At 28.0% G+C, this 14,319-nt stretch overlaps 1 protein-coding gene across 2 annotated transcripts; it reads left to right on the top strand.

Moving 5' to 3' along the window:
• The first annotated feature begins 580 nt into the window (after positions 1-580).
• Positions 581-12,192, top strand: LOC126853000 (inorganic pyrophosphatase). Of its 2 annotated transcripts, none has more exons than XM_050598363.1 (8): positions 581-896; positions 1,576-1,814; positions 4,001-4,087; positions 4,174-4,237; positions 4,351-4,413; positions 9,452-9,665; positions 11,530-11,639; positions 11,799-11,916. In XM_050598363.1, the coding sequence occupies exons 1-8, from the start codon at positions 710-712 to the stop codon at positions 11,831-11,833; spliced, it is 999 nt and encodes a 332-aa protein (XP_050454320.1). In that variant the 5' UTR covers positions 581-709; the 3' UTR covers positions 11,834-11,916. The 2 variants fall into 2 exon arrangements, with proteins under 2 accessions (XP_050454320.1, XP_050454321.1); XM_050598364.1 differs by lacking the exon at positions 11,799-11,916 and adding an exon at positions 11,982-12,192 and having other exon boundaries at positions 583-896.
• Positions 12,193-14,319: the final 2,127 nt, after the last annotated feature.

Below are 14,319 nucleotides of genomic sequence, written 5' to 3'. Positions count from 1 at the left end.
ATCTGTGAACTATTGTTTACTGTTATTATTTTTGTAATTACTACTACTGTAATTACTTATTATTATTATTACTATCATCATACAATTTTTAATCATATATGTAATTTTTACATATTAGATATATATTATTCATGCATTATGTGCATGAACAAATATAAAATTTTCAAAAAATGAGCGCTTGTTTGCTACGAGAGGTCGAAAAGCATTTTCAGACCGTATCTCGGCTGTAAAACAATATGTTAGAATGCTAGAGAAACAAGGATCGCGTGATTCTTGATTCTTTTCTATTCTTTCTTTCTGCGATGCGCGTCCACGCGAGCGATGCAATAAGTTGTACGTATGTGGACATACACCTAACATCGAGAATATACTGAGAATTTATTTCTCAGTATTGGTGACCCTGAAATCAGAGTTTCGCATTATCACCACGCGAGGTCTCCAATATCAATTTGGAGTTTAGCGGGGAGCACACACTTTTGCATAAGCGCATAACCATAAACATAAAGAAATTGATTGGTCCACAAATGTATGCATAAGAAAATGAACCAATCAATTTCCTTATGCTATTGTTATGCGCTTATGCAAAAGTGTGTGCTCCCCGCTTTTGCCGTCACTCCTGTCGACCGGTTTGGCCAATTTCGGGTTAAATGTGGATCTAGTTAGCACCACCTTTCAGGTTTTTCTCTGCAAAGCATCGCTCGACAATAGAATGTCCCTAGTAACGTTGCGCATGTTACGTTGTCAAAGTTTATTAAAACTCGTTACTCCATCGCGATTCGTAGCAATCGGCGGACCGGTATCGAAACGACTTACTGCATTTGTGAAACTTTACCAAAATATGTATACAACTGTTGAGAGAGGTGCGCTCAACAGCACGGACTACAGGATATTTTTTAGTAAGTAAATATAATTGATGTAACTCATATCATTGACAATCGCGGAAGCTGGTGATGAAAACTACATATAATTTTCATAAGGTCGAGGTCAAGACCGCAACATTTGCACGCAATGTGCCATTAATATTTTTTAATATTAATAAGTATTATATAATTCAATACTGTTTTATTGAATTTGCCAATGACACACAATTGCCTTCAATTTTATATATAAATTCTAACATTAAGTAATTAAGGAATTTTAATTCATAGCATAAGCTGTAACAGCCTTTTTTATAGTAGCTTGTTCAAGAATTCCAAGTTTGCTCATTCTTATAACTAGAATGCTAATTTTTAAGCAGAAAACTGCTCTGTAAATGATTTTTTTAATAACAGCTATATTTTTAGCATTAACATAGCGTGTTACTGCACCATTTAATTTATGTGAAAATACTATAAGGAAAAAATAAAGAAGTAGTGTTGATTATGTTCTATGTGTGTGCATGTTACGTGCATGCGCATGTCATGCGTGTATATATGCATATATATTTATGCAATATTCTATTATCATATATTATTTTAAATCATATATTATTTTTTCCATATTAAAAGAGATATTTACATATGTAAAAATGTATATATTGTTTTTAATATTATCAATATCTTTCTTTTAATACATATCTTTATTTTTTTTATATAGAAAATGATCTGGGAATACCAATTTCACCCATGCATGACATTCCACTCTATGCCGATGAAAAGAATAAAATAATGAATATGGTTGTTGAAATACCTCGATGGACAAATGCTAAAATGGAAATCTGTTTAAAAGAAACTTTGAATCCTATTAAGCAGGATGTTAAGAATGGTAAATTAAGATTTGTTGCTAATTGTTTTCCTCATCATGGATACATATGGAATTATGGAGCTCTGCCACAGGTAGAAATTCTAATAATTGTATTTTGATTTTATATATATATGTGTGTGTGTATGTGTGTGCGCGCGCGCGCATGCGTGTATGGCGTGTTGCGTGCTTGCGCGCGCGTGTGTGTGTATGTATGTATGTATGTATGTATGTATGTATGTATGTATGTATGTATGTATATATATATATGTATGTATGTATGTATTTATCTAAACAAATAAATTTGTATTGATGTAAATGACAATATACAAATTTATTTGTACATTTATGTGTATTATATATATATACACACATACACACACGTGTTTCAAAACTACCGGACTTTCTCTTAATGGCAGATTTCTTAGAACATTTCAAGACGAAAAACCTATTACAAAAATGTCGAGGCTATAATAGTTTTTAAACGGAAAGCGATTATATTTTACGAATGAGAGAACTGAGATTTCGCACGCTCAGGTGAAATAACAAGTAAAAAAAGTGCTCTATAAATGGGGTGTCCTTTTTATGATATGATTATCATATAAATTTACAATAGCATGATCATTATATGTTTTTCCATTTATTTTTGTATTAGGATTTTCGTTTTGAAATTTTCTAAGGAATATGCCATTAAGAGGAAGTCTGGTATAGTTTTGGGAGACTTTATATAAGTACAAATAAATTTGTACTTGTTATATAGTATACTAGTATATATAATGTATATATTAGGTATTTTTAATATTTATAATTAAATAAATATAATGTTTACTCTTGTATTATATATAAAAAATTAGTTTAAATAAATTGAGAAACTTAATTGTAGAAAAATTAAAATGAAAAGATTTGTTATAGTTCTTAATTAAAAGTTTAATTAAATGTTGTATTTTTTTATTTACAAAATTTAGTATTCTCCCAAAGTGGAAAGGGTGTACCATTTTAAAAAACGCATCTCGATAATTCTACAACAAAGCATTTTTAGCAAAAATGTTTCAGATAAAAATTGTATGGTTTTGGGGGGGATATAAGATGGTGTCATTACTTTGATCTTGAATAGTTGCTTGAAAGTCACCTTAATTTTTTAAATGGAACCGTCTACTTTTTATTGCATATTCTTGTAGTTTATCTCGACAGCTTTCCAAAAACATATTATAAAGCTATTTTTCATACAATATTTTCCGAGTTATGAGGTTTGAAAGTTACAATACCGCTTAGCATTATCCAAGGTGTACCTCGTGGAGGTTGTTTATTTTTTAACGAAGAAATTAACTACATATCTGAATGCAAAATTTGTCTTCCCACTGTCGAAATAGGAGGTTACCAAACAAATAATTAATGTAGTTACTTCAATATGGAACAATAATCCATGGGAGTCATAATATCTCTCCAAATTGAATCTGGGCTCTTCCCAAATTGAATCTGGCCCTTTCCTCTAAATATATATATATATATATATATATATATATATATATAGAGGTGTAAATCCGACCAGGGAACTTCCGCGTGATACATCTTGGGTAATACTAATACCGTGGTACTGTAACTTTCAAGCCTTATAACTTGGAAAGTACTTTATGAAAAATTTAGCTTTATAATACGTTTTTGGAAAGCTCTCGAGATAAGCTACAAAAATAAGCAATAAAAAGTAGGCAGTTCAATTTAAAAAATTGTAACCTTCATGTAACCTTCAAGCAACTATTTAAGGTCAAATTAATGACACCATCTTATGTCCCCTTTGAAACGACACAACTTTTGTCTGAAACATTTTTGATGAAAACGCTTCGTTGAAGATATCGGTTCATTCCTTACAATGGGATAACCTGTATAACTGTATACTGTATGAGATGTCTTGCTACACATCTTGTACGTACGTGACGAGCACTTATGCACACACGCACGCTCACATACATGCATGCATGCACGTACGCATGCTACTACCACGTATGCATGTATGTATATGTAATTGAGACTCTACAATTATTTTTGTCGATCATTTTTTGGATCACTTAATTAATATTCTTACTAGTTGTATTGCTATTTTATTTCCCAATTAACATTGTTTTTAAAAAAGTTTCTTAAAAAAGAATATATAATTCATAGTTTGATAAAAAGTTTGATAAAAGTTAGTAAGTCAATATTATAATTATCATTAAGCTAATTAGTATTATAATTAATTATTTTTATATAAAATATAATAATACTGCTATTAATATGTAATTCACAGACATGGGAAAATCCTGATGTTTTGGATGAAGCAACAGGCTGCAAAGGTGACAATGATCCTATTGATGTTCTTGAAATAGGCTACAGGGTAAAAAATAATCGCAGCATATATTTTGCATAAATGATTTTATTTACATACAATAAATATTGAAAGAAATATTTGCATTTATATAGGTTGCGAAGCGAGGCGAAGTATTGAAAGTAAAAGTTCTTGGAACAGTGGCACTCATTGATGAAGGTAAATAGAGATTAATATAAAAAGAAAAATAAAATATTTTTGTTAAAATAATTTACAAATAAAATATTGTAGCACACATACATATATTTTATTCTAAAAAATTTTTATTTTAGGTGAGACTGATTGGAAGATTATTGTAATTGATGTTAATGATCCTTTGGCAAACCAAATGAATGGTAAATATGATATAATACATTTAAATATAAAATATTATGTATATTATATATTTGTATATATATATATTTATATATTTATATTATACATATATAATATATTTATATATGAAACATATTATATCCCAGTATAAATAGTCACTCCATATCTTCTAAAATAAAGTAAATAGATTAATAACCATAATAACATAAAGTTAAATAGTTTTAATTAAATTATTGTGAGTATAGTAATCATTTACAAAAGTTCCAACTTCTTTATTGGCAATTGACGTGTTATCTGCTTAAAGATGTTAATCACTGTTGAAAATCGAGAGTTGTATTGCAGAATCATAAATGAAATGTTAATATCAGATATAAAATTTAAAGCTGATAAAACTTGTATCATTCCTAAAATAATCCTCAATTGTCAAATCATATGTCGTTATATTTATTCTATGAACAGCATTATAACTTTTATTATATTAATATATTATATTAATATAGCCATATATCATAAAAAAATGTGTTTATCTTTCCATAGTTATTTTTAACACAAACAACTTTTGTGAGCGATGAGCATACTCACCATAGACTTTAGTTAAAACCATTTAATTTCGTAAAGACGAATTTGACAACCATATATCTTGATCATGATCTTGAAATGAAAAAATGCAGAAAAACAGAATAAGTCATAGACAGGTAAAAAAGTATAAAAAAATAATATTTCGAACAAAATAATTTTATTTAATAAGGTGCACAAAGTCCATTGTTCATGATACTTTTGAATATCCTTTTTAAAAGATGCACAAATCCTTTGCAATGTATCTTTTGGAATTATTTAATAAACATTGACAATACATTGCTTCATGTTTTCGAGGTTAATAGTAAAATGTTAATAAACATAAGGAAACAAAATGTATCAAAATTTTATTGAAGTGATAAGTAAACATATAGTGCATTGAAATGTATCAAATCCGGAAGAGACATGAAGGAAACATATTATTAATGTCAAATGATTCCAAAAGATAATACTTTATTAAATGAGGCGTCTTCCGCGCTTCCGCATTCACTTTGTGACTAATGATATACAGACAATAATTTAATACTAATGATTATCATGGAGATGTGTTATAATTAAATATATATCAAATATATATTTAAAAAATGAATATATGTTATCAATAAATATATTTAATATTAATGTTATTATTAATTGGATAAATTTGTTTCATAATCTCAAAAAATGCTTCAATTCTTCAAAAGAATAAATTCTTTTAAACAAAAATTTATGAGTTGTTTTTAAACAAATTTTATTTATTTTGTAATATTTTATATGTTAGAAATAACATATTTTCTATGATAAAATTAGAATAACAAAAATATGTAATTACGTAATATTACAAATAAATAAGAAAAATATTTATTTTCAACATTTGTTTGTGTGGTCATGTTTTTTATCAATAACTTTTTAACAAATGAGTGACGGCGAAAATTTCTTGGTTACTCAGGATCATGATCTTAACAATATATGTGAAGGTCATTGACTTTTAAAGGAACTGACCTTGTGTGAATATTTATCAAATTAATTAATTTTGTTCGAAATTTTTATTTTTATTATATTCATCTATTATTCATCTTGTTTTTCTGGATTTTTTTATTCAAAGTTTACCTCATAATATTAAAGGTCATTAGCTCTATCTCTCTTTCTTTCTCCTTATGTTTTTCTTTATAATTATAGCTCATCAAAAATAAGATCTATTTAAAAATAAGATTTCCATTTAAAAATTTGAGATGATTTTCAAAAATTTTTTGTGCCTCTACCTAAAGAAAGCTAAGAAAATTAAAAAACACAGCTCTTTTAACATATCTTAAACGTATTTGTGTAAATCAATATTTTAAATAAAAATATTTTTGTATAAAATAATTATTTAAATTTTCTACAAAAATAATGATATCAGAAAATTGCGCTAAAAGAATAAAAATTTATGCTATAAAATTTATTTTTTTATTATTTAAATAAAAACAATTTAATCAAATTGTATAAAATAGTTATTTAAATTTAAATTTCCTACAAAAATAATGATATTGAAAAATTATACCAATTGAATAAAAATTTATATTGTAAAATATTTTTATTTTATTATTTTCAATATTAAGAAAAATTATATTTAATAATTATTGAAGAAAATTTCTCATAAACTCTACATCACAAAAATATTATAGGTAAGTGTAAGTAAGTTTGTCTTAAGCGATGTAGAGTTTATGAAAAATTTTCCTTCAATAATTATATCCCAAAGCCTTAGATGTGTGTATATTGTGCATTTAGTTATTTACAAAATAACTTTATTTTAGTTATATTATTCCTTTAATTATAATGATTTATTAAATATAATTTTTCTTAATATTGGAAATAATAAAATAAAAATATTTTACAATATAAATTTTTATTCAGTTGGCATTAATTTTCAATATCATTATTTTTAGGAAATTTAAATTTAAATAACTATTTTATACAATTTGATTAAATTGTTTTTATTTAAATAATAATAAAAAAAAATAAATTTTATAGCATAAAAATTTTTATTCTTTTGGCGCAATTTTCTGATATCATTATTTTTGTAGGAAATTTAAATAATTATTTTATAGAAAATATTTTTATTTAAAATTTTTATTCAAGTATAATATTTTTTCACATAGCGTGTGTACTTGGCGCCTTTTTTTACCTTTTTTTTAAAAAGGTAATTTTTTTAGGCATATCATTCTTTTTTTTCATCAAAATGCAAGAGTTTTTTTTGCTTATTATAGATATCCAGATCCTTCAAATTTCTTATCTAATTAAGTGGCCTTAATCTAAAAATAACGGATAATTACAAATTAGTAACGGATAATTACAAAATAGTGCATCAGAAATATATATTATTATTTACGATCTATACTTCTATATTTTTTGATGAATAATCGTTGTTATTCATGTAATTTTATTATTAATTATATAAATTAGAAAATTACGGATAGCTCGTACTTTTTTATAAATTTTTAAATTAAAGAATAAAAAAATTAACTTAAATATAATAATATAACTATATTTAATATAATATTCTAAGAATAATATTTTTAATAATAATATAACAATATTTAACTTTTTAATATTATTTTATTTAATTTAAATTATATGGTTATTGTTTTGCTATTTTATATTAATTTGATTAATCGGCTTTTGGCACATTTTATTTTATATGAAATAAATCATCTAATAATTTTCAAACTTGATTGATAACAATTGTTAATAAGACTTGCATATGAAACAATACAACATATGTATGAAACATTGATAACAATTGTTAATAAGACTTGCATATGAAACATTTTTATACAACGCAATTATAACTGCATTGCACTACATTCGTTCATGTATACTAGAGTCCTTAAAGATAGAATCTGGCCACTTAATTAGTTTTGGAAAAACATGGCAACAGTGTATACATGAACGAGTGTAATGCAAAGCAATTATAAATCTGCTGTACTTTATGAAAATCGCCGATCTTTAGCTGAGCGCTCACGCACATTACCAGGCGCGCAACTCACCGACGTGCGCCCAGCTAAAGATTAGTGATGATTGGTCAAACTTTACTCAATAACAATTATGTTATTAAGCGTTATACAAAAAAAATGATGAAGATTATGATTTGATGTGATTTCAAATATTCAATGCGATACATTTTGAACAGAATTGCAGCGGGTAGAATTAATAAAAGCGACAGATACATTTTAAATCACAATTTAACATTAATAAAACCTTCTTCTTCTTCCTCTTGAATTAGGCTTAGAGCCTGTTTTTTCCGATCATTTTGCCTCGCGAGGCACAATTATCGGTCCTGTGAGCGTCAAATGCTTTTTATCGGGGGTAGGTTGCTGGCCTTGTCCCCGAACCCTTCTTTTTTAACCCGGGCTTGGGACCGGCTGCGTTAGATAGTGAATTAATTCATCCACCATCCGTTGCAGGCAAGATACTCTCAGCAGGTTTTTGTCATTGCCTGCCGAGAGGTGGCGACCGTGAAATCCTACGATATTTTTAAGCTCGGGCTGGATTTGAACTTGAGATCTTTGGCATAGAAGAAAGTAAACACACATTTCTTTTGCGCCACGATCGCCACTATTAATAAAACCTACTTTTTTTAAATTGACATAACTCAGTTAAAAATTATCATATCGAGTTCTGAAAGGGCATTTTGAAGGGAAGAATTTGAACTTCCACCCGCTTTTTATCCCATTTAATTACGTCAACTGATTCACTTCGTGAAGTTACTGTCAAATCTCTTGTTTACTTGTTTGTTAACAAATCAGTGCTAACATGTTGCCATGCCATTCTTAGAATCAGAATTAACATTTATTTGTTGTGTTCAATACAACAAAGACAATATTGTTGCATCTTGTCCCTAGTTTTTAAAAATTAGCTGTTTCGACAATTGTTGGCAACATGACAGCAATCTCATAGACAGTTGGCTATTTGAGTATATGTATTAAATTGTTTCTTGCTTTTTAGAAACTTAGTACCCTATTCTTTGTTTTGTTCAAGTTCTGTTCTATTTCCGTTTCTTACGTAGTTTTAGTTCCGTTTGTTTTAATAAATTATGTTTTAATAAATTAATATTCTAAAATGTTAATAAGTCTTGAACTTAATGAAAGTAAATAAACGCCCAAATTTTATTATTGCAAGGATTATCTCAAATTAAAATTATTAAATTGATAAGATATTGCGCAGCTCATATCGTATCATCGTCGATACATTGTTCAAACAACTATTATACAAGCAATTAGTTGAAATTGACAGTTGTATTTATTTTCATCTATTAATAAATAAGAAAAATTTAAGGATACCTAATAATATTGACTATATAAATAACATAGCAAAAATAAGTATAGTAATTAATAATTATTTTATTTTTTTTAGTTTTTTATAAAAATGATTATAACAATTCTTTGAATAAGTTTAAGAAATTTAAAAGTTCAAATAAAATTATAAATTTTATATCACATCTAATTTTTATAAAAATTGTTACAGATATAAATGACATCGAGAAACATTATCCAGGTTTATTAAAAGCCACAATTGAATGGTTTAAGATATATAAAATTCCAGATGGAAAACTGGAAAATCAATTTGCATTTAATGGTGAAGCAAAACCTCGAGATTTTGCACTACACATTATTGATGAAGTGCATCAACATTGGCAAAATTTATTAAAACAGGAAGGTCCAACTAGTGGAATAATATGGTTCGTAAATTCTTTATAAATCATGTTTTATATGATGATAATTCCAATATAATTGTAAATAGCGTGATTTTTTGTAAAAAAATAAGTTAAAAACGTAAAATAATTTTTTTTTTATATGAGATTGTTTTCGAGAAAATTAAATTTGGAAAAAAGGATTTAAAATTATATACGTTGGCCAAAATAATATATGTATTCTCTGTTACTATATACCATACATCATAATCTTCATAGAGACTGATAGAAACTAAAATATACGCAAAATAGTTATATTTAATTAAAAATAAAGCAATGTCAATGTCCTCAAATCCAAAAATTGATTAGAAATATAAAGAATGATGTCAAATTTGAGTCGATTTCTGCCCATTAGAAGTAATTTTATTGGACCATAAATTTACATTATATGAGGTATCTAATATACAAAAATCATAATTATATCACTGGTAAACCGTGGAAACATTTTGAAAATCACCCTGTTATATAACTCAATGACTCGCTGATATGTATTCTCTAAAGATGTAACTAATTATGTTTCTAGTTTATTTTCTATTCGATAAATAATATGATACGAAAATTGTTACAAATACAATTCATTATTCTTCTTTTAGAGGTTTTCATATGAATTTGGAACATAATATGAATGCTAATTATATACATAAGTAAAAAAAATAAAAATGAAGACTCCATGTTATTAGGTAACTTCATGGGCTACTAGTGATACAATTATGATTTTTATATATTAGATAACTCATATAATGTAAATTTAATCCACTAAAGTTACTTCTAATGGGTAGAAATTGACTCAAATTTGACATCCTTTTTTACAAAGATGCCTAATTAATTGATTCTTCGAATCAAATATGTTTCTGATAAATTATGAAATTTTTTTTGGTAATAGAATTTTGAATACAAAAATTATTATATATTTGTTACATATTATATATTATACAGGGTGTCCTGCAAAGATTGTGCCAACGCTCGTGAGCGGGTAAAGCACAGTAAACAAAGCTCACGCACACTACCAGGCGGCTCACCGACGTGCGCCTGCCTAAAGATCAGCGATGACTAGACTTTATTCAATAATAACTCTTTTATTAAGCATTATAGAACAAAATGGTAAAGGACTTTTCTGTTGAGTTTACTATGCTCTACCCGCCACGAGCGTTGGCACAATCTTTGCAGGATGCCCTGTATATTTGTTTTTGACGGAATAATGGCACCCCCATTCATTGTACAACAGTTTTAGTATCATATTATATATAATACATATAAATTAATATGTTTATGTCATACATATGTTATATCATACACACACGCGTGCGAGCGCGCGCGCGCGCGCGCACACACGCACACACACGCGCACACACACACACACACACACACACACACACACAGGGTGCCCTATTTTATTAGAAATAGCATCATCTTCTAGATATATATGTATACAGGATGTCCCAGATTAATGGCGGCAAAACTCGTGTGCAGCGGATAGAGCGGACCAAACTGAGTTGAAAAGTCCTTTATCATTTTTGTACAACGCTTAATAAAAGAATTATTATTGAGTAAAATCTGATCAATCATCGCTGATCTTTAACTGGGCGCATGTCGATAAGCCGTGCTGTACAGCTGAGCGCTCACGCACACTAGGTGCGCGGTTCACCGACGTGCGCCCGGTTAAAGATCGGCGATGATTGACCAGATTTTAATAATAATAATCTGCTTATTAAATGTTGTACAACAAAATGATAAAGGATTTTTCGACTCAGTTTGGTCCGTTCTATCTGCGAGTTTTGTCCCCATTAATCTGGGACACCCTGTATACATATATACATATATATACATATATACATACATATTGTTTTTACAGTTCTAATGTAACAGTGGAGGGTAGTCCTTTTAAGATTACCACAGAAGCTGCTCAAGAGGTTTTAGGAAATGAATCTGAGCCAGTAGAACCTCTATCTGTAGAACCAATAGGTAAGTTATGTGAATAGCGTGATAGAAATAAATAATAAATTTTATTTTATATAGATTAAAGTTATTTTTTATTTATTTATGTATTATATATATGTAATTATTATATTATATATATGATTATATTATATATATGTAATGTATATTATAATTTATTTATAGTTGACAAATGTTATTTTATACATGCCAAACTGTAACAAGAGTTATAATGCGAAGGATTTAATTAAATATTCAACTCATATAACATTACTAATAATTGCACACAAAAAATTATAATTAATAGTTTTATTTACTTAATTGTTTTTATATTTTGGTTATATGATATGTTATTATATATGATTTCAGTCGACAAATGGCATTACATACATCTTAAATGAAGATAAGGTGGATATCTTTATTTGCACACACTTAACTACATTGAAGTTGGTATCAATTTTCACATTCAACATGGAGTTTTTCTCTATTTATCGTTTTCATATTTTCTGATAGTATATTCAAATATATATAATCGACATTATATACACACACACACACACACACATACATATATATATATATATATAAAAATTTTCAAATGTAATTCTAAATAGTATTAAACAGTTTGATATATATGCGATACTATTATAACAAAGAGCTAGTATAACCTAAGGGAACCTAACCTAATTTCTTATTTATTATTATTATTATTTTTTGTTTTAATTTTTTACGTTTTTTAATTGTGTATTAAATGTGCGAATAATGTATTTTTTTGATAACTTGGTTATAAAAAAATTGAATTGTAAATTTTTTCACACATGTGTTTCGCATATATATTTCTTCATTATGATGCTGCATTTATAGTATATTTAAAGTACAAAACAAATATAATCTCATTATGGGTTGTGATACAATCATTTTAAGCAAAACGGGAAAAGAATATAGTTTGTTTCCTCTTCACAGTATTTGTTCAGTAATTTGTTAAAAATAACAATAAACAAAACTGGCTTCTGAATATAGATGTATATTATTCCTATAAGCTATTTCATTTTATATTAGTCTTATCAAATATATGTATATATGTATATATCTGAGATATATTTACATTTTTGTTTCATATTTTAATTGATTGAAGATAAGCCCAAGAATATTTTTAACTTTTTTAAAATATGAGAGTTATGCTTGAATGAAATTAAATATTGCGACTACAAATATGATTTCATCATATTGAATGCTCTGCCACCAGGGTGAGATGGTTTCGAAAAAGATATTTGTGCTTGTTTCACGATGTATTTAACAACATAAATTGTTATCTATATATATTTCTTTACGATATATCTAGTTTAAATCTGCAAAATGATGGGCATCACTTCGAAGTGATAAATATTACAAAATATCATATAAGTCTCTACAGTGCGACAAATTATCTTATCTACTAAAATTGAATTTACAAAATTTTTACAAAATTAGACAACTTTTTGATACTTCCAGGATTAAAAATGCAAAACTCAAAGAATAAAATATTATTTATGAATTTAAATTGCATCTAATTTTGATATGTATAAATTTTAAAAATATATATATTTCTATTATCCAATATGTTAATAATGTTCTCTTTTAATAATATTAATATATTTTAAGTAGTATTTTTTGTTTATTAGATATTAAACATTTTATTTCTTTTTATTATATTTTCCAATGTTTTTACATTTAAAATTGTTCTTACAACAGTTTTCAAATTACCTTGATGGAAATATTCTATGGAAATCATAATAGGTAAAACTGCATAAAAGATCATGTCTTTTTTTTTTTCCTTTTTTTGTTATCGAGGGGGAAATGCTTTTACGCGTATTCTGCAGAGCTGTCGTTGCACTACAACATGGGATTCGCTCTAGAAAGATGTCCCAGAGAATATTTACTAAAACCCTCCCGGGTGTCCATTTCACCCGATGTTCGCCTTGACGACGCCTTATGAAGGGACGACTTAATTACCCCTGTCCTGTCTCCAATGTTATTTCAAATCCCTTGATGGATATATAGGACGAGAAAGGGATGGAAATTTTCCGGCGATATACAAATTGCCGGGGCCATTCATCTTTTCTCCTCTGATACCTGCGCTGAAAAGGATTATGAATATGAATCATTTGGCCGCGTCTTATCCTTTTAGCTGTCTTCTTCTGCGACATTATCTGTTCACAAAAAGAGATAAATGCGTTCTTGCTTCCCAACATTACTAATTTTTATGGGAAGTGGGAGGTCCTCTCCGATTTTATCTATAAGGATACGACAGCAGCTCCCACGCCGGACAATATTCTAGCGTGTGCTACGCTGTGTCCTCTTCCTCCTCGCAATGGTGGTAATGCGCTTCTTTCCTATTCGACATCGAAACAACCGTGAGTCTGTGTCATTCTAAACGTTACCTTTCCCTAGACCCTGTCCACTCACTCCTGTAGACAGGATTGGACGGCCACGACAGTCCTTTGTCTCGCTAATTGCTAGTCGTTTAGACTAACTTTCCAGTTATGTAGCAAAGACCACTGGTATCTGGTGCCTCAGGATAGTTATGATTCTGGGGATCAAAATTACTCCCCTGTTCTGGAGCTTCTGTGTGCTTGTACACGTGGGCGTACACTTGGAGCTCCAGCGGGAGCAGATTCGTCAGGATCCTAGCTACCACACCCGAGACTGTGCGGGTAACTCATCGCCA

Source organism: Cataglyphis hispanica, chromosome 11, assembly GCF_021464435.1.
Source record: "Cataglyphis hispanica isolate Lineage 1 chromosome 11, ULB_Chis1_1.0, whole genome shotgun sequence".
In the NCBI taxonomy this organism is placed as follows: Eukaryota; Metazoa; Arthropoda; class Insecta; order Hymenoptera; family Formicidae; genus Cataglyphis; species Cataglyphis hispanica.
This window is presented reverse-complemented; position numbering and strand designations above follow the sequence as displayed.

Bases quoted from the DNA above. Each gene is read 5' to 3' on its own strand.
- LOC126853000 (XM_050598363.1), top strand. From the start codon at position 710: ATGTCCCTAGTAACGTTGCGCATGTTACGTTGTCAAAGTTTATTAAAA. The intron at 1,815-4,000 runs GTAGAAATTCTA...TGTAATTCACAG, and splicing joins ATTATGGAGCTCTGCCACAG to ACATGGGAAAATCCTGATGT. The intron at 9,666-11,529 runs GTTCGTAAATTC...TTGTTTTTACAG, and splicing joins CCAACTAGTGGAATAATATG to TTCTAATGTAACAGTGGAGG.